A 19,378-nucleotide genomic window follows, 5' to 3' on the forward strand; every position below is an offset into this window, starting at 1 on the left:
CTATTGTGCTCTGTTCTACCCTCTCTTCCACTTGGCTCATGTAAATCATAAAAAGCAGGGGTGACAAAGGACAGCCCTGCCTGAGACCACTTCTTATTTTAGCTAGCTTTGTAGTTTCCCCCTCCCATGTTATCTCTACCTCATTATCTGTATAAACTTGTTGTAGGAATCCAACCAACTTTCTATCTAGACCATATTCCTTAAACTGGCTCCATAAATTTTCTCGGTGTACATTATCATAGGCTCCTCTAATGTCTAAAAAAGCTATCCATAGCGGTTTCTGCCTGGCTGCCACTATCTCAATGCTGTAGAATTCGTCAGTGTTGCCCGCTATGCCCTTATGGATTAGCAATACTATCCCGTATTGCTTCTTATCAGGGAGTAATGCTAGAGTTACTGTATATGCTACCGCAGGTAGGCTACCTGTGGTAGCATATACAGTAATTCTAAGTAATGCAGCTCACTAGCGCCAGAGTTCCCCCTAGTAATCGTTGTAGGAAACTCTGCGTTTGTTGGCTTCGGGCGTCTAGAGGGCGCCACGTGGCTGTTCTCGACGACGAATTGGCTGTGGGCGGCTGCTGATTTGTGTGCCCGACAGCCAGAAGGATCGAATGGTGTTGAGTGGATTCGCCCTCGAGTTCGTGTGTTGATGTGTGCGGTGCCTATTGTCCGTCCTTGAATTCGCGCCCAAGGTACCGATCACTTTCCGCCCACGATCTAACAAAGTAGTGGCACGGCGTGAGGTTATTTGCTGTTCGTAATTTGGATAGCTGCTCGAAGTTTTGACATCGGGTCTCGGCAGACACGATGGGTAAGTCAATGTAGGCCTAAAATGTTCTGTACTTAGAAGTCGCCTGCTCGTGCCAAATAATTTGGCGTTGTTTCTTTCGCCGCGTAGCACCACGCTCGATGCACGCTGACCTTGCTTCGACCGTTGCGCAACCGGTACGGCCGAGCAGGCGACAACGCCTCGCGGCTCCGGAGCTCGCACAAAGGGTGCATGTTCGGTTGAGCCGGCTCACGGCCCAGCAGCGCTGCATGCAACCGGTTTCGGGTGCGGCACGAACGCCAAGTGAATGTCGCGTCAAGGCTCGCGTCGGCGGCACGCGCTTCCTGGATCCATGCGAGGGCGTGTCCCGGAGGCTGGCCGGGACTCGTTTTCGAGCCTCTAAGCGAGAGGCACGTTGGAGGAACACATTACGAAGTTAACGCCGTTAACGTGACCTCAAACTGAGTACTAATGTGTGAGCGTAATTCACATCTGAAGTTACGTTGTTTTTCACCATCAGTAGGAATGCTGAAGACTGGTTTGGCTTGTGGAAGCCCTATCTGGTCTTGGGTAGCTGCGCTTTTGCTTTTAAATGTCTCCCTTACTTGCTTATTGACCTGCGACTGTTGCAGTCAGCCCGTTCACTTCTTATTTAATGGTCCATTAAAGAGAATGATTGCATAATGTGGTGCTTCTTGAGAAAGGTCTAAACAGCCCAAGTTTTGCCAAGGCATTAATTTCGCCTATCAGAAGCCCAAGATAGAGGTAGAGTGGGGAGCAGAAATTTCCCTTCCACTGACCACTGCAAAACAAACTACATCATCACTAGGCATGCACAGCCTCCATCACGGCTCTTTCGAGCGCCGGGGGCGGTATTCTCGGGCGATCACTTTCGGGGTGACTAGCGGCGGCAGCGTTCGACGATGTACAAGAGCATGCGTGGCACCAAGCATGTTGCTCGTGGACGGAGATGCGTCCTAGTCGCGTGAAATCTTGTCAAAGTATCCCCGAAAGCTGGAGAATATTACCCCCTGCATGGATGGTTCTGAAACATATGGTGTCGTCTTACCAGAGGAAGCTGGAACGACATAGTTGCTTCTGAGAATGCGCTTACAACTGGACAGGGTTTTGCCATGTGCAGTCATGGCGATGTGCTTTGCACAGTTTCCCATTTGTGATATTGCACCACAGGGGGAGCGCCGGGGTAGATGCCACGCGGCAGTAATGATTCGTTATCAGTGTGCATCCTCTCACGAAAATGCAACTGCTTATGCAACTCGTCATTGTGCAGAATCGTGAGAAAGGCAGCGCATGCTCAGAAGTAACCACGTTGTTCCAGCTTTATCCAGTAGCCCGCATCAAGGGCTGGTAGACGGTCAAGTCCATAGATAACTTGTTATCAAGGAACCTTCAGAGATGACCATTTATGTCCCATAGATGGCCCATAGACGTCCATGAACATCATGTTTTAGGCATTGCACACACCCTATAGATTATTTACACAGTTGTGCAAAAGCACATGGACTATGAAAGAAAGACTGACACAATACCGCTGTGTCCAGTCTTCTTTAGTCGTCCATATGCTTCTGCGCTGCTGTGTAAATAATGCCATACCAACTAGCCCACCAGTCTATGCTATAGATATCTATATTTCTCCAGACATTACAAATATATACCGTGGGTAATCTAAGTCCCATCCAAATCACGTTGCTTTAACATTGAAAGGATATTACAGCTGGACATAAGTGACCTCTAATAGGCGTTCATTTTAGGGATGCAGGAGATCTATAGAACATCAAATGGATCTTTCCTATTCACGCTATAATGAGCTGCATGCCTGCAAGTGGCACAGCAGATGTACTATCAAATACAAATGAAATGCGAACAGCAGAGCATGTGGCCGAAGCATAACTGAAAGCAGTGTGTGCGGCGTCGGGCAGCCATTATTGTACACATGCACGAGCGTGTGGTTTTGACACTGAGTGCAGTGCTGCTTGTCCTACTGCGATAATGTTGCCTGTATTTTGCTTGAAGCTCGTATTCTCACCCCGCCACTGCAGTGCCATTCCTACCTGCGATTAATGTTAAGGTGGCTAGCACTGTTGTTGCTCCTCCAGTGTAATAAATTTTTGTTGCTATTCAAATTACGATTAGGCAATCGCAGATTTGATGGTGGAAATAAACTCAAAGAAACGCACATTAGGAAACTGGGCACGTGCCAGCTATATCATGCTACAGATGTGGCGATGGTGCTAGACCCGCCGTGGTTGCTCAGTGGCTATGGTGTTGGGCTGCTGAGCACGAGGTCGCGGGATCGAATCCTTCTACGGCGGCCGCATTTCGATGGGGGCGAAATGCTAAAACACCCGTGTGCTTAGATTTAGGCGCACGTTAAAGAACCCCAGGTGGTCAAAATTTCCGGAGTCCTCCACTACGGCGTGCCTCATAATCAGAAAGTGGTTTTGGCACGTAAAACCCCAAAATATTATCATTATTATTATGGTGCTAGCCACGTATCATAACAGTGTACTGCCAGCTGCAAATGGCACTTCCGCGTCGGGATGAGAAAACAACTTTCGGGCAAAATACGGATGGCGTTTATTGCAGTAGGGCGAGCAGTGCTGCACTCTGCGCGAGAACCACAGTGACTGGCAGACGGCATGCACTGTACCTTTAGTTATGCTTCGGCCACACGCTCCGCTGTTCACATTTAGTTTGTCCTTGATAATGCATCTGCTGAGGCACATTATTGCCACAGTTGCCACTGTTGTTGGCAAGTAGCTGGGGAGGTTGTTTGAAATGTTTTGTTAAGGTTCCTTCTTTCCGCATGAGGTAGATAATCTTGTCTCAAATCAACATGCTGGTTCATTGAAGTGTCTTCACCTTAATGGTCGTTCGCTCTATAACAAAGAAACAGATATCGATGACTTTATCAATGGTTTTCGTTTTTTGTTTGATGCTGTAATGCTCAGTGAAACTTGGTGCAGAGATGGTCGTGACGTGCCTAAGTTTAGACATTATCAATCGTTTTGTGGGAGCCGAACAAACCGCCGTGGTGGCGGTGTTTTGCTGTTGTTGAAAGAACATGTAAGTTGTGAATTGCTTCCAGACTTTTGTGTTTGTTGCAAAGATTTTGAAATGGTAACAGTTTGTGCGAATGAGTACATATTTTCTGTTTGCTACGGGCCTCCAAATGGAAATGTTCTTCAGTTCCTTTCTTTTTATGAACAGCTGCTGTCTTTTACTGCAGAAAATACCCATTACTTGGTGTCACCTGGTGATTTTAATATCGACATGCTGACCACTTCTATACCACAGAAGACTATGTTAAATATTTTAGCTTCAAATGGTTATAAAAATTTAATCCATACGCCAACAAGGATTACATCCGAAAGTGAAACATTGTTGGACTTGCTCATTACAAATGCTGACACTGAAATTGCTACTGCCGGGGTGATGTCACACGATCTTAGTGATCACCTTCCAGTATTTCTTTTTATAAGAAAACACAACTTTAGAAAGAACAGGAAGCATGAGTATATCCTATGTCAAAGTATTACTCAAGCACTTCTAGACAGCTTCAGAGACGAACTTCTACGGTGCGACTTTAAACAAATTTTAGACATAGATATCGTTGAAATCGCATATGGCAAGCTTATTGATGAAGTCTCTCGAATATATAAGAACCATTTTCCAGAAAAGAAGCTCAGGCTCGGTAAAAAATTACGGAAGCCGTGGATAACCCCCGAATTGCTAAAACTAATTATAAAAATGCTATCACAAGTTCGTCAGGACTAAAAATCCAAGTATATTAAAGGAATACAAGTCGTATAGAAACAAGCTAAATAAGGAACTAAAATTGCATAGGAAGTCCTATTTTCATGCAGAATTCGAGGGTTGTTTGAACAAACCTGATGCCTTATGGAAAAAGTTAAATGTCTTAAATCGTCGAAAATCAGCTCCGCGAATAAAAACCCTAATATTTGGTGGAAACGAAGTATCGGGAAGTGCTCTTGCAAATGTTTTTAATGATTACCTTGTAAACTTTTCTGGTGGTAGTACGTCCTCTGATATTAGTGACTTCATGCCAAACAGAAATTCATCTTCACTCTTTTTTCCCCCCTTTACTGAGCACGAGGTGACATCAGTTTTCCTTTCACTAAAAAATAGCTCAAGTTGCGATGCAGAAGGCATGCAGGTTCGCCCTATCAAGTATGTGCTTGATATCATTTCCCCGTACATTACTTATATTTTTAATTTGTCTTTGCCAAGCGCTACCTTTCCTAAACGGATGCAAATAGCCAGAGTGTCGGTATTGTTCAAGAAAGGTGACGTCAATGATACTAAAAATTACAGACCCATTTCTATATTACCTGTTTTTTCGATGGGTCTAGAAAAACTAATACTAATGCAGGTTTCGAAGTTTTTTGACAAGCACAGCCTAATTTCTCCAGCCCAGTTTGAATTTAGAAAACGACGGTCTACAGAATTAGCACTACTCCATCAAAAATAATTTATTTTATTGCAATTTGAAATTAAGAACATTGTCCTTGGTATTTATATTGATTTTACTAAAGCATTTCATTGCATCCTTCACTCGGTTCTTGATAAGCTTGGAACCTACGGTATTCGAGGGCACTGTGGAAGCCTTATAAAATCTTATTTTGATAATCGCTATCAATATGTTGAAATAAACAATAGCCGCTCAAATTTGAAACATATCACCAGAGGCGTTCCTCAGGGTAGTATTTTTGGCCCGTTCATGTTTATCGTATATATAAATGACTTAGTAAATATCTATAAAGATGCGAAATACGTAATGTACGCAGACGATGCCAGTATATTTTCTCCATCACCCGACTCTAGTAGCCTTGAGAATAAAGCTAACACTGCTCTGAAAATTCATGTATATTCAAAACAAAACTGTCTACAAATCAATATAAACAAAACAAAAGCAATAATCTTTAGGCCCAAATCTAAGCAGATAATCAGTTCCATCAACCTTGTTTATGACGATGTAAACATAGAAATTGTAGATAGTTTTAAAATACTTGGAGTTATTTTCATACAAAATATGCTTTGGGACATGCACATAGAATTGATATTGGGCAGATTATCTCGTGTAGTTGGCATGGTGGTGCGGCTGAGACCTCTTTTACCTTACAGAATCAAGATTCTTGTTTATAACACCCTATTTTTTTCTACTCTTTATTACTGTCTGCTCGTGTGGGGTACCACATCACGTACGAATCTAGAAAAGATACATATACTTCAGAAAAAATTTTTGCGAGTACTATTTAACCTGCCTTACAATGCCCACACATCAGACCTATTTCTGAAAGCAAATATAATACCCGTGTTTAACCTTTATAATTACAAGTCAGGCTTTCAAACGGGAGGTAAAAGAGAACTTCAATTTTCTTAAGTTATCTAATCTCACCAGGAACATACATTCTTACATCACAAGGTGTACGGAACAGTGGAAGGTGGTCACTCCGCGTGCCGATTTTTCTACACAAGATATCATACACACTAACAACACTTTTAAATTTGTTTCTGAAATGAAGTCTTGATATTTATATAACTTATGTACGAGCTTCACGTGAACATTTTGTCACTCAATCTTTCTTAAATAATTGAAGAGCGTTTTTCATGTAATTTGTGTTTTGGGTTTATTTTTTGTGCGAATTTCACATGTAGTCAATTGCTATGTATATATATCTCCTGTTCAATCGCTGTTTGCCTTGTGAAGGAGGCTGCGGGCTCTAGTCAAGTCGCCTCTAAAGAGACTTTTACCTGCAGTCTCCTCCATCACTGATGGAAATAAAGAAGTTATTATTATTATTATTATTATTATGATTATTATTATTATTATGTGCAAACATGTAATTGTCAAAATATAAATGTAAATTATATGTTTCTATAGCGCTCATCAAAATATGAAAACTAGGCTCACAGAATCTTAGATCTGTATTTTGATCATTCTGTATTACAACTCCTGCAATGGCTATCTGAAAAAAATTTCATAGATGGTTACGATACTCCTTAATGTGAAATTTGAGAGCAGCTGTATACATGTTTTCATTTTGAGATATATTGGCTGGCACAGACAATCTGTCTCATGCGGCAAGTTGCAAACGCAGTGAAGTGTATTGTGTCTTCCTCGCTAATCAGGAGATCGCGAGAAGAAGCGCATGGGTGAAGCGTGGGCATGATTCACAGCAGCCGCCGCATACAACCTCCGTTCATGCAGCGCATTGTTTCCATACAGACGATGCGGGCTACTCTGATGCCATGTTGCAGCCATTGTTGCCGCAAAGCCCCCTGTGCGCAGCACTATGGTTTTCCCATTACGTTTTTGCCATACACTCCCCGCGCGCTCTCCGCTCTCATGTCGCAACTGGAGCAGTGTGACGAGTCGCAGCCGACGATGATGGGGTCTCATCTCTGGAAGGCATGGTAGTGAGCTCGATGTAGCGACCGCTGCGGAGCTCCGTCACGAGGCCGGGAATTGCAAACCTCCACCAAAATGTTACGTGTGGAAAGACAGCTAGAAGAGACTATTTGCACTGTATTTACTAGAGCAGCGCAGCCAGAGACCAAGATGGTAACCACCTCGTGCCAAGCACAGGTGCCCATCTTGGTCTTCCTTTGCGCCATGTCTCATAAGTGCCTGTTGTATCGCAACAATACATACTAAAAAAAAAAAATCCGCACAAGCACAATCCCAAAATGGAATGTTCCATCTTGACAGGCAACTTGGTCAGACAGCATTTGTGGTGTGACAAGCTACCAACACAATGCTGCCAGATACTTATTTGTACGAATAAGCATTGCAAATGAGAAATATTCGTGACACTTCAAGAGGGGCTCCAGAAACCAAGCGGTACAAATATGTCTGAAAATGAACCACCGCAACGGTGCTCTCGGGACATTTGTATAAGTGCTCCGCAAGGTGAATAAACACACCACAAATAGTCAGAAACGGAGCTCTAAAGTTCAGTATACAACTATACAGCTCTGCCAAGTGTATAAGTACTTGGGCCATGGTCAACCAAACAAAAGTAAAAAAGAGACTGATGAAGCACATTTCATGCTGCTCGCATGCTGAAAATTACCCTGCACTTGTGTTGAAGTGAGTGCTGAATTGATATCAGTGGCGCAAGGAAGTCAGATATTCAGAGTTCAAGCTTCATTTTTCTTTATAATTTGTCGTAATATATTGGCCAGTTAACGATTACATATTTTTAACAGTGTACTATAGGTATAACTAAAAAAGAGTGTTCGTGTATGTGAAAAAATTACTTAAAGAAGTTTTGGCTTTTGATGTGTAGTGTCCAGCAGTGCGTACAAAGGTAATGTAAAATTTTTATTTATTTTGTTTATTAGTTACCTGCATCGCCCCGTAGGGCATTACAGCAGGGAGGTTACAAACTTGAATGAATATATGAACAAATTATTTCAACGCGTGGAAAAAAGCATCATTTTCTGTAATATATGCAATGCTCGATGGCAAACTGTTCCAATCTCTATTTGAAGAGGTAGCTTAGCGCAAATAAAACCACGGACACAAGGAAGACAGACAAGGACAAGCGCTGCTCACAACTGTTTAATGGAAGGAAGGATGGTGCATAAATATATATATCCTCTTGTCACGCATGCATGGATGCCGAATTTAACTTCATGCGCGACCGCCTTTGATGTGCATGTACCGGCTTCACTTCTGCTTGGTAGGCGCATGCGTGACAAGAGGATATATATATTTATGCACCATCCTTCCTTCCATTAAACAGTTGTGAGTAGCGCTTGTCCTTGTCTGTCTTCCTTGTGTCCGTGGTTTTATTTGCGCTAAGCTACCTCTTCAAATATGGACGACCAACTAGCCCAACAGTCAACTGTTCCAATCTCGAACAGTTCTAACAAAAAAAGGAATAACTGAAGACTTCACCCCTGCAAGAAAATTCCCTGACCTTCAAACAGTGGTCAAGTCTCCTAGATATATAGTGTGGTGCCTGGATATATTTTTCGTGGTTTATGCCCGTTTTAGAATAATAAATATAGTGGAAAAATTTTAATCTGATATGCCTTCTACGATCCTTCAGCTCTTGCCATTTAAGTTTGCTTTCTGTCATGCTAAGCTGCTGGCTATAGTTACCAAGAACAAATCTAACTGCCCTATTCTGGATTTTTTCTAATTTGTTTATAAGCTCAGATGTGTGTGGGTCCCAACAAACACATCCATATTCAAGTATTGAACGTACATGACTGAAGTACAACTGCCCCCGCAGGGGCGTCTGCGCCAGCAGGCGTTTGGTGTGTTGCGACACCACGTACCCGAGCACACGAGGGTCGGACCCTCCCGCGTGTAACCGTGCGCGGCTTAGCCGTGTCCGGGGAAAGGGGGATCCTGGAGGTTGAACCGATGCTGGGTGTTCGGACCTTTAAGGCCCCCCGGCAGAGGCAACACACCTCTTTGGCCTCTGCTTCACGTAGACTGCACCCCCGGACTGACCCACCCGGGGGAAATCGGCAGTCGCCTTTTCCTGTCTCTCTCTACCCTCATCTTCGCCTTTCTCTTCTACTTTTAATCTTTCCTGTCCTCTCATCTTTTCCATTCACTTCAAATTTTCCTGGCGGCAAGGGTTAACCTGGTGTGGCTGTCCTACCTTGGGTATACCATATTGGGTTATAGTAACGGCATACTGCTGGCGCTGTGCAGACTTGTTTACATGTTCTGCCACGTCCCCTTGTTGGGCTCCGTGGTGGGTGGCAGACGCCGTTGCCGAACAACTTACTTTTTCCCATGGGATCCTCGAACCTGTTTTCACCCGATCGTGCCTCGAAAAGGGTACGCACCGACGCAACCTCGCTATTCATTCCCAAAAACAAAGAAACTTTCCCGAAATTCCACGTACTTCACTGTGAACAGTTATCTACTAAAGCTAGAGTAATCTCACCATTTCTTGTCGCCAAGGGCCTAAAAGAGACCATTGGAGCTGGTTACAAAGTAACAAAGATGGCAAGTGGGGATTTGCTCCTCGAACTAAAGAACAAGGAACAATAAAACAGACTTGTACACCTCGTAGCCTTTGGTAACATCCCTGTTTCTGTCAGCGCACATCGAACTATGAACACAGTCAAAGGCGTAGTTTCAGATGAAGACCTAATGACACTGAATGAAGAAGAACTACTGGACGGATGGAAGGACCAAGGCGTAATCCATGTGCAGCGCATCAAAATCAGATGGAATGACAATGAAATCCCAACAAAGCATTTAATACTCACTTTCAGCTCAACTACTTTACCCGAGACTCTTGAAACCGGCTATGTAAAACTACATGTTCGACCCTACATTCCTAACCCGCGACGTTGCTTCAAATGTCAGAGATTTGGTCACGCATCCCAGAGCTGCCGAGGACAGCTTATGTGCGCAAAGTGCGGCGCAACCGGTCACTCTGCTGACTGCAATAATGAGGTGCATTGTGCGAACTGCGACGGCAGTCACCCTGCGTACTCCAGAGCTTGTCCAGCCTGGAAGAAAGAAAAAGAAATAATTACAGTAAAATTTAAGGAGAACATAACATTCCGTGAAGCAAGACAAAGGGTCTCTTCGTTATTTTCACTGAAATCATCTTTCGCCGAAGTGGTGCAACGGGGGGCGGCACCACAACGGCGTCTGGCGGCAGCCCGGACCACGCCTAGCGTGCCGAGGCTAACGCCACCCGCCCCTACGGTGGGAGCAGCCAACGCTGCCCTGCCATCTCTCAAAGTGTCCACACCAGTGACCTCTTCAAGCTCCGGCAGCAGCCAGGGCACCGCAGAGACCACAGGGGTCCTGTCGACCTCCGGCCCCGTGGGGACGAAGACTCCGTCGCTTGAGACGAAGTCTACGCGACGCCCACATCACTCCCTGGAGCGGGTGTCCCGTGCCTGGACACCAGTCCAAGCCAGACGGCGCAAGTAGCGCCGAAGGAGCGGCGAGGTTCTCTTGACCGCTCCAAAAAGGACAAAACACCAATTACAGGGCCTAACAAAGGCCCTGTAAAGTAATGTCATTCTCTCTCTTGACATACAGAACAACTTTTTTTTCAACATGGATGACATCATACAATGGAATATCAGAGGATTATTAACAGAGGATTATTAAGAAACCTACAAGACATCCAAGAAATTCTCTAAGTTTAAACCTAAAGTGCTGTGTGTGCAAGAAACCCACCTAACTTCCAAGCACACTAACTTCCTCCGACAATACATGACTTTCCGGAAAGACCGCGAAGATGCTGTCGCATCATCTGGCGGCGTAGCTATCATTGCTGATAGAAGTGTAGCGTGTCAGCATTTGAGGCTCTAAACGGCCCTTGAGGCCGTGGCCGTTCGAGCCGTACTTTTAAATAAACTCATTACCATCTGCTCTTTGTACATACCACCACATTATCAGCTTCACAGACGCGACTTAGAATCATTAATAGATGAGCTCCCGGAGCCCTATGTGATTCTTGGTGATTTTAATGCACACAGTAGTTTGTGGGGCGATTCACGCTGTGATGCGTGAGGTCGCGTCATTGAACAGGTGCTTTTTTCCTCCGGAACATGTCTCTTGAACACGAAGGAGCCCACATATTTTAACCTAGCCAACAAGTCATACTCTGCCATAGATCTTAGCATTTTATCGCCGACTCTTTTACCATATTTTAAATGGAATGTGCTTAACAACCCATTTGGGAGTGACCACTTCCCAATAATCCTAACTACGCCGAAACAAGATCAACTTCCCCCGCAGGTCCCTCGGTGGAAGATTGATACAGCTGATTGGGAACGGTACCGAACCCTTACACACGACTTGGACTGAGATGTCTGGTATAAACATGGATGATGCTCTTGCATATTTTACAGCTTTTGTACTGGATGCCACCTGTAAATGTATTACTCAAGCGAGCGGCATGGGTTCCAAGCGGCGTGTTCCCTGGTGGAACGATGCATGTAGGCAAGCACGGAGGAAGCAGAACAAAGCGTGGGCGCTGCTTCGCGATTCGCCAACAGCAGAAAACTTGGAAAACTTTAAGCATGTCAAATCCCAGGCAAGGAGAACGCGCCGACAAGCAAGACGAGAGAGCTGGGCAAAGTTTATATGAAGCATCAACTCGTATACAGATGAGAGAAAAGTCTGGAATAGAGTGAAGAAAGTTAATGGGCAACAAACATATTCCTTACCTCTAGTAAATAGCCACGGAGAAAGCCTTGAAGACCAAGCCAACTTTCTCGGTGCACATTTTGAATACATATCGAGCTCTTCACACTACTCTGAAACCTTCCTAAAGTACAAAACACAAATAGAACAGCAAAAATTAGAAAGAAAATCTGCTAAAAGTGCGGCGTACAACGATCCATTTTGTATAGCAGAACTGCAGGCAGCACTAAACTGTTGTAATACATCCGCCCCAGCTTCAGACCGCGTAATATGAGATGTTAAAACAACTACCATCCGAAACACAGAAAACCCTCCTACCTATACAAAGTTATATGGTCTTCCGGCGAGATCCCCTCTGTTTGGAAGGAGGCTATTGTAATTCCAATTCTGAAGCACGGGAAGGATCCTTCCTCTGTATCAAGTTACCGACCTATAGCGCTAATAAGTTGCCTCTGCAAAGTATTCGAAAAAATGATTAACTGTCGCCTACTACATATCCTCGAATCAAATAAATTCATCGACCCATACCAGTGCGGGTTTCGCGAGGGTCGATGCACCAGTGACCATCTCATACGTATCGAGGCACGTATCCGTGAAGCTTTTGTTCATAAGCAGTTTTTTTTATCAGTATTCTTAGATATGGAGAACGCTTATGATACTACGTGGCGGTTTGGGATATTGAGACCTCTCACAGTTAGGTATACACGGCAATATGTTTAGTGTTATTGAAAGCTATCTGTCTAATCGCACATTCCGTGTTCAAGTGGGCAATGTTCTGTCACGGAAATTTGTACAGGAAACAGGAGTGCCACAGGGTGGTGTGCTCAGCTGCACGCTCTTTATAGTAAAAATGAATTCTCTTCGTCTACACATACCACGTAACATCTTCTATTCAACATATGTTGACGATGTGCAGATAGGATTGCAATCAACTTCTCTTGCAATCTGTGAGCGACAGGTCCAGCTTGGCCTTAACAAGGTCTCCAAATGGGCTGATGAGAACGGGTTCAGACTGAACCCACAAAAAAGCACATGTCGTTTTCTCGAGAAAAAGAGGCCTGCACGCTGATCCTGAAATTCTGTTGCATGGTGAGCGTCTGCCTGTAAACAAGGAACATACATTTTTAAGCATAATTTTAGACGCGAAATTATCCTTTGTACCGCACATAAAGTATCTTAAAAACAAATGTATGAACACAATGAATATCTTAAAGGTGCTCTCACGCACAACCTGGGGCAGTGATAGAAAATGTCTCATGAACTTGTATAAAAGCCTCATACGCACACGACTATGGAGCCATAGTCTACCAGTTGGCTACTCCAACTGCTCTAAAGATGCTAGACCCTGTCCACCACTTAGGAATTCGCCTGTCCACAGGTGCCTTCAGAACAAGCCCAGTGGAAAGTCTGTACGTTGAATCGGATGAATGGTCACTTCAACTGCAGAGAACATACTTGTCTTTCATGTATTTTTTTAGAGTAAATGGAAACAGTCAGCACCCCGCATATTACACCATAAACGATTTGTCCAGTTGTCAGCTTTTTCGCAACCGGCCCACAGTGGCAAAGCCTTTCTCACTGCGTGTCAGAGACATAGCTGAAGCAACAAGGTTTCCCCTGCTTGAATACCACCTTACGTCCCCTGCTATACGGCCCCCACCATGGCAGTGGCAACCAATAGAGTGTGATACATCCTTCATAACTGTTACAAAGCGCGCTCCTCTCGCGCATATACGAATGTACTTCCTGGAATTACAACACAAATACTCCTGTCCTGAATTCTTTACAGACGCATCAAAGTGTAATTCTGGCGTATCTTACGCAGCAGTCGGTCCATCCTTTTCGGATACCGGTGTTCTGCACACGAGCACAAGTATCTTTACAGCAGAGGCCTACGCCATATTGGCTGCCGTTAAACACATTAAAGAATTGAATATCCCAAAGTCAGTTATATATACAGACTCTTTGAGCATCGTAAACGCATTGAAAACTGTGAAGAAATATCAAAATCCTATAATTGTATCTCTCTATTCAGCATTATGCACCACCTATGCGTCCAGGCAGCATATCGTAGTATGCTGGGTGCCGGGGCACCGAGAGATTGAAGGAAATGTGTTGGCTGACCAGCTAGCCACATCCGTCCACGCGAACGCTGCAGACACTTCCACGACTGTCCCTGTAATGGACCTTAAGCCCTCCATAAGGAAAACGCTCAGGGCTTTCTGGCAGCGGTTGTGGGATAAAGAAACAGAAAATAAACTGCATATTATCAAGCCATATCTTGGCAACTGGCCGCCGGTATCAAAGAACCGCCGCACGGAAGTAATACTTTGCAGACTTGGAATAGGACACACATACAGTACACACGCATACCTCTTGTCAGGTGGTGATCCATCCATGTGTGAAAAGTGTGGTGAGCCACTTACCGTGCTTCACATCCTGATGCAATGCAGAGAATTGGATGCAAATAGGAAAAAGCATTTTCCATTACCTCACCGGCAACAAATTCCACTTCATGCCCAAATGATTATAGGTATGGAACCTCTTTTTAAACATCAATCACTGTTTCAATTTTTAAAAGCTGTACATAGTTTTCATATTATAGCCCCAGGAAATCCGTAGCACAGCCTCTTAACAGAGGTTTCTGCTGCGGTAGCTGCATTGAAACAAAGCACCTGCCTCCCAGCCTTTGAGCTCAAAGGCTTTAAGGAGACATATGTGCTATTTTCATAATCATGCATTTTAGCCCCATGTTCACTTGTCACTCGTGCTATACCCAGAGACCACTCCACGTATCACTGTCATAATTTTATACCTATATATCGTTTTATGCTTCTACGATAGCGACTAATTTTAGGCCACTTTACAGCCATGCTACACCCCATCATCGTAACTCACCAATCAGCGCTTAACACATCATTATCAGTCATGGCGCTCTTTGGCCACACCTGGCCCTTGCGCCACTAAACACACATCCATCCATCCAAGTACAACTGCATCTTTAGGTTACTCGGTAAATGACTAAAATTGCGCCGCAAGAATTCCAAATTTGATGCTGCCTTATTTCCAATATAGTTAACATGCTTGTTCCATCGTAAATCAGAAGTAAGAAACACACCTAGATATTTAAGTTCCTTGCTTATTTTTAGAGTTGAATCATGAATTCTATACCTATAGGGATGATTAGTGTGTTTTCTTGTAAAGGTGACGTGAACAGTCTTATTTATATTTAATGACATATCCAACGCACACACCAGTCTGCTATAGTGTTTAGGTCAACTTGCAGGATTTGCGAATCGGAAATGGCATCTACGACTCTATAAACAACACAATCATCGGCAAACACCCTGAATGAAGACTGTATACCAGCTGAAATATCATTAATATACGACAAAAACAATAGTGGCCCCAACACTGAGCCTTGGGGAACTCCCGACGTAACTGATGCGTACTGCTAAGATATACCGTTCAGAACCACAGCCTGTTTCCGCAATGACAAATATTCGGCAATCCACGCTATTATTTTACCATCCAAGTTATAAGCTTTTAATTTGGAGAGTAGGAGACTGTGTGTGACTACATCAAACGCTTTACTGAAATCCAAGAAAACGCAGTCCACAACTTGTTGCTTATCAACTGCCGAGGCTAAATCATGAATAAACTCTACCAGCCGTGTATTGCAAGATAAACCACGCCTGAAACCATGTTGGCAGGGACTTAGGAGATTATGCTTCGTTAAGTGGGCCGTAACACAACTGTATATTACATGCTCCATAATTTTGCAGGTTATACTAGTTAAGGAAACGGGCCTGTAGTTCTGAACGGAGTTACGCACCCCACTCTTATGTATGGGCACGACTCGCGCTAATTTCCGATCATCTGGCATATCAGTTTCATTGAGGGACTTCTGAACCATCTGGATGAAATAAAAGCATAACGCGTCCGCACAGTTTCGTATCATCAGGGCCGCATGCCTTAGCCTGGTTCACATCTTTTAATAATTTACGGATACCATCGACACAAAAGGTGACTTCTGGCATGGGGTCTATTACAGACAGTACGTCAGCTAGACGGCAAAAAGACAGATGAAAAATAACGGCTAAAAATTTCAACTTTAGACTCATTATCATGAATAATAGTTTCCTCATTTTTCAAAGCAGGTATTGATCTGTTGTCTTTGCCATTACGCTTCACGTACCTCCAAAATTCGTTCGTATCCCTGACAAGTCTTTATCCTAGATTAAAGAAATAGAAGTCCTTAGCGATGTCGGACTTTTGCCTAAATTCAGTTTTTGTTGCTTTCAGCAAGGCCAAATGCTCTGGCGAATTAGACGCCTTGTATCTTTGATAGTTTCGTCGCTGTCGTCGAACAAGGGCACGTAACTCTGTGTTCAACCAGGGTTTGTCTCGAGCTCGCCTACTTGATATAACTCGTGATGGGACAAAAGCTTCACGTAGGTCGAACAATTTCAATTTGAAAGTATTCCACAGTTGTTCGATATCTAGATTATCTGCGAGTGCATCAAAAGTTGGAAAGAACGACTCGAAAGCAGCGCTAATCGCCTCGTAGTTGGCCCTGCTGTAGGCATAAATCTTTCGACTAGGTGTTTTTGCAACCTTCACATACAGAACTGATAAATCTGCTAGAACAACGTGATCGCTCAAACCTGGCAACGCCCGTACATTGTATACAACATCAGGCACGTTACAGAGCAAAAGGTCGAGTATGTGACCTGTTCCGTCAGTGCGTGATGGCTCGTGCACATACTGATAAAGTGTTCTGATCTAAAATATCAAAGAAAGTTGAGTATAGGCTCCCTCAAGCAGTATCCCTTGGTTCCCCAGCTGACCAGTCAATATCCGGAAGTCTGCTCCTAGAACAAGGCATTCATTGTTAATAGTTTCAAGAAAATTGGCTAAATGAACTAGTGGTTCTACAGAAGGACTAGGAGGCCTATAAATTGACCCAAGAACAATTGCTTTCCCATTCGGTAGCCTTACTTTACAAAATATCGATTCAGTTTCATTATCCGGAAATGCCATTTGCACGCTTGGGATACTATTGCGGACAAGAATAAACACCCCTCCACCACGTGCACAGCGGTCACGACGAAAACACTCGTACGTGTCCGGAAATACTTCAGTGCTTGCGATAGTCGGGTCAAGCCAAAATTCTGTTCCCAAAACAATGGTCGGTTGGATAGTACGAAGAAAAAAGTGAAAATCGTCAATTTTATTTTTGACACTGCGGCAGTTGACTAACAGAATGCTGACAGGGCACATCGCAGCATTAACAGTACTTTGTCATTGCTCCCGTGCAACGCCGGCTTTACCGTCCCATTGAAAGCGCCTGCTCCCCAAGTGAAGCGTATCAAATTTCAGAACTGGTTTCAAGCCTTCTTCGCTGTTTTGTTTGGCATACGCCCATAATTTCTTTCGCTTATCACGGACAGTACGGGAAAAGTCTTCAGATATAAGCAACGCTCGATCCCTTGAGCTTGAATGCTTTTGCGAGCACGGCTTGGCGGTCTTTAAAAGAATTGAAACAATGATGGGCCGATTTTTTTTTCCTGCGCAGAATTTACCCAGCCTATGTGCACGTTCAATAGCTAACGAAGGCAATTCAAGCTTCGCAGTGCACAGACTTATTATGAGTTCCTCAGACTGGGCTGCCGTCTCATTGGGATTAGAATCTGCCAAGCCATAGAAAAGCAAATTATTGCGCCTCCCATGATTTTTCAAGTCGTCCAATTTTTTAATCATGCCTGCCAAAGCATCATGTTCTTGTCACTGCTGATCTTCAACGTTAGCCAAGGTTTTTTTCAATTCTGTCGATCTTTGCTAGTTTAGTTTCCAACGAAAGAAGGAGAGCTTTAACGTCAGTAACGTCTGCGGTGAGCTGCGATAACTTGGAAAGTATTGCACTTTGACCCTTTAACAGTTCTTGAATTTGTTCAGCAGTTGATGGATCTGGGTTACACTCAATATTTCTGGCACAAAGCAGCAAAATAAGTAGATAAAATGCCGGGCTACGAAAAAGTGAAAAATGCCGCTTGACATGCACACGATTAGACTACACAGAACCGCGTCGCCGACAGGAAAAAGTAAGATAAAGCCTTTGGGGTGGAACCGGCAAAATGAAGCGCGACGCTTTCAAAGGGTAAAAAGAGCCAACCTGCGTGAGCAGTAGAAAACTTGTAAGGGTCACCGCCATCTCGCCGGTTCCACGCCCCATCGTCACAGTGCTGCTCCGGTGGTTTTGTAGCTGACACTTGACAGCGTCAACCCCCACTTGGCAATGTTGCCAGCTCAGAATCTGAAAATGTTCAAATTCGTCACCAGCTGGACACTGTTGTAGCTCGAAGGCCTCGAACAAATCTGTTGAAGACGAAGAACCGCTGTTGACCAATTCCAGGCATACGTCGTCCAACGGTAATCCGTGAGAAAGGACCGCCGGGGAAAATTTCCTCCGAAAACACCTGCGTGAGCAGTAGAAAACTTGCAAGGGTCACCGCCATCTCGCCGGTTCCACGCCCCCAATTGCTAATCATAAGCACATTGCAAATCATAAATCCAGTCATAAACTAAAATTCTGGGCTTTAATGTTTCAAATTGAATCTTTTCAAAATGAATAATGGATATTTCGCAATTCACGAACACATTCTCTCTCTTGTAGGATCTCAAACATGCACAGTGATCATGATGATGGGAAAAACCAAAGTAAATGCCCCGCCACAGTGTTGCAACAGGCAGATGTGTGACATTTCCTCTCCTGGCATCTCATTGTTAGGCATTGGAGACAATTTGCTTGTGTGTGTGCCATGGTGTGTTCATCTAGTCGTAACACACAATGTACGATCAGTGTGTGAAAGCTTTGGATGTGCACGAGATGTCCAAATAACAAAGAAGTTCTATGTCGATTGGATAACCCTTGACTGCCATGTACTAGTGGAACATTTTATAGATGTGAACTAGACGTTGTTAAATGTCTTAGATGTTTGGTCTTTTGTGGGACGTCAAATGGATATTTGCGGTTTGCTGGGCTAGTAGATAGCCGCAACAGGGGCTGTACATTACTTTCATTTAGTTTTTTCCCGAGGCTCCTCTAGCCTACCTGCTCTGGCACTGAACAAAATATAAAATGGCTTTATTTTATGCATTTGCCACTTGTGATTCAAGACTTGCTGCAGCAGACTGTTGACTCCCAATTGCTTTATTCTGGGATCCTGTTGATAATGCTCGTCATTCAGGCTGTAAGATTGGTAACATTGTGCGTTGTCTCTGCTCATTTTGGGTACCTGTTTGTTCATGAATCTGTTCTGACAGTATGCCTAGCTTCTTTTCTCAAAGTTCCAAGTGTCTCATTTCCCATTTCAGAGTCTCTTCCTACACGACCACCTTGTTGCACATTCACACAATTA

At 44.0% G+C, this 19,378-nt stretch overlaps 1 protein-coding gene across 5 annotated transcripts in view; it reads left to right on the top strand.

The window, feature by feature from the left end:
• Window positions 1-552: 552 nt before the first annotated feature.
• Unc-115a (actin binding LIM protein Uncoordinated 115a) overlaps window positions 553-19,378 on the top strand; it is a 593,933-nt gene continuing 575,107 nt past the window's right edge. For 2 of the 5 annotated variants that reach the window (XM_075676600.1, XM_075676598.1), the window contains exon 1: window positions 556-811. Coding sequence is in view for 3 of the 5 variants with exons in the window: in XM_075676598.1 (XP_075532713.1) it covers window positions 808-811 (4 nt within the window). In the remaining 2 variants the exon portion in view is untranslated. Of the gene's footprint in view, window positions 812-19,378 lie in introns of all 5 variants that reach the window. The other 3 variants (XM_075676601.1, XM_075676603.1, XM_075676599.1) reach the window with 3 other exon arrangements.

Source organism: Dermacentor variabilis, unplaced genomic scaffold, assembly GCF_050947875.1.
Source record: "Dermacentor variabilis isolate Ectoservices unplaced genomic scaffold, ASM5094787v1 scaffold_12, whole genome shotgun sequence".
NCBI lineage: Eukaryota > Metazoa > Arthropoda > Arachnida > Ixodida > Ixodidae > Dermacentor > Dermacentor variabilis.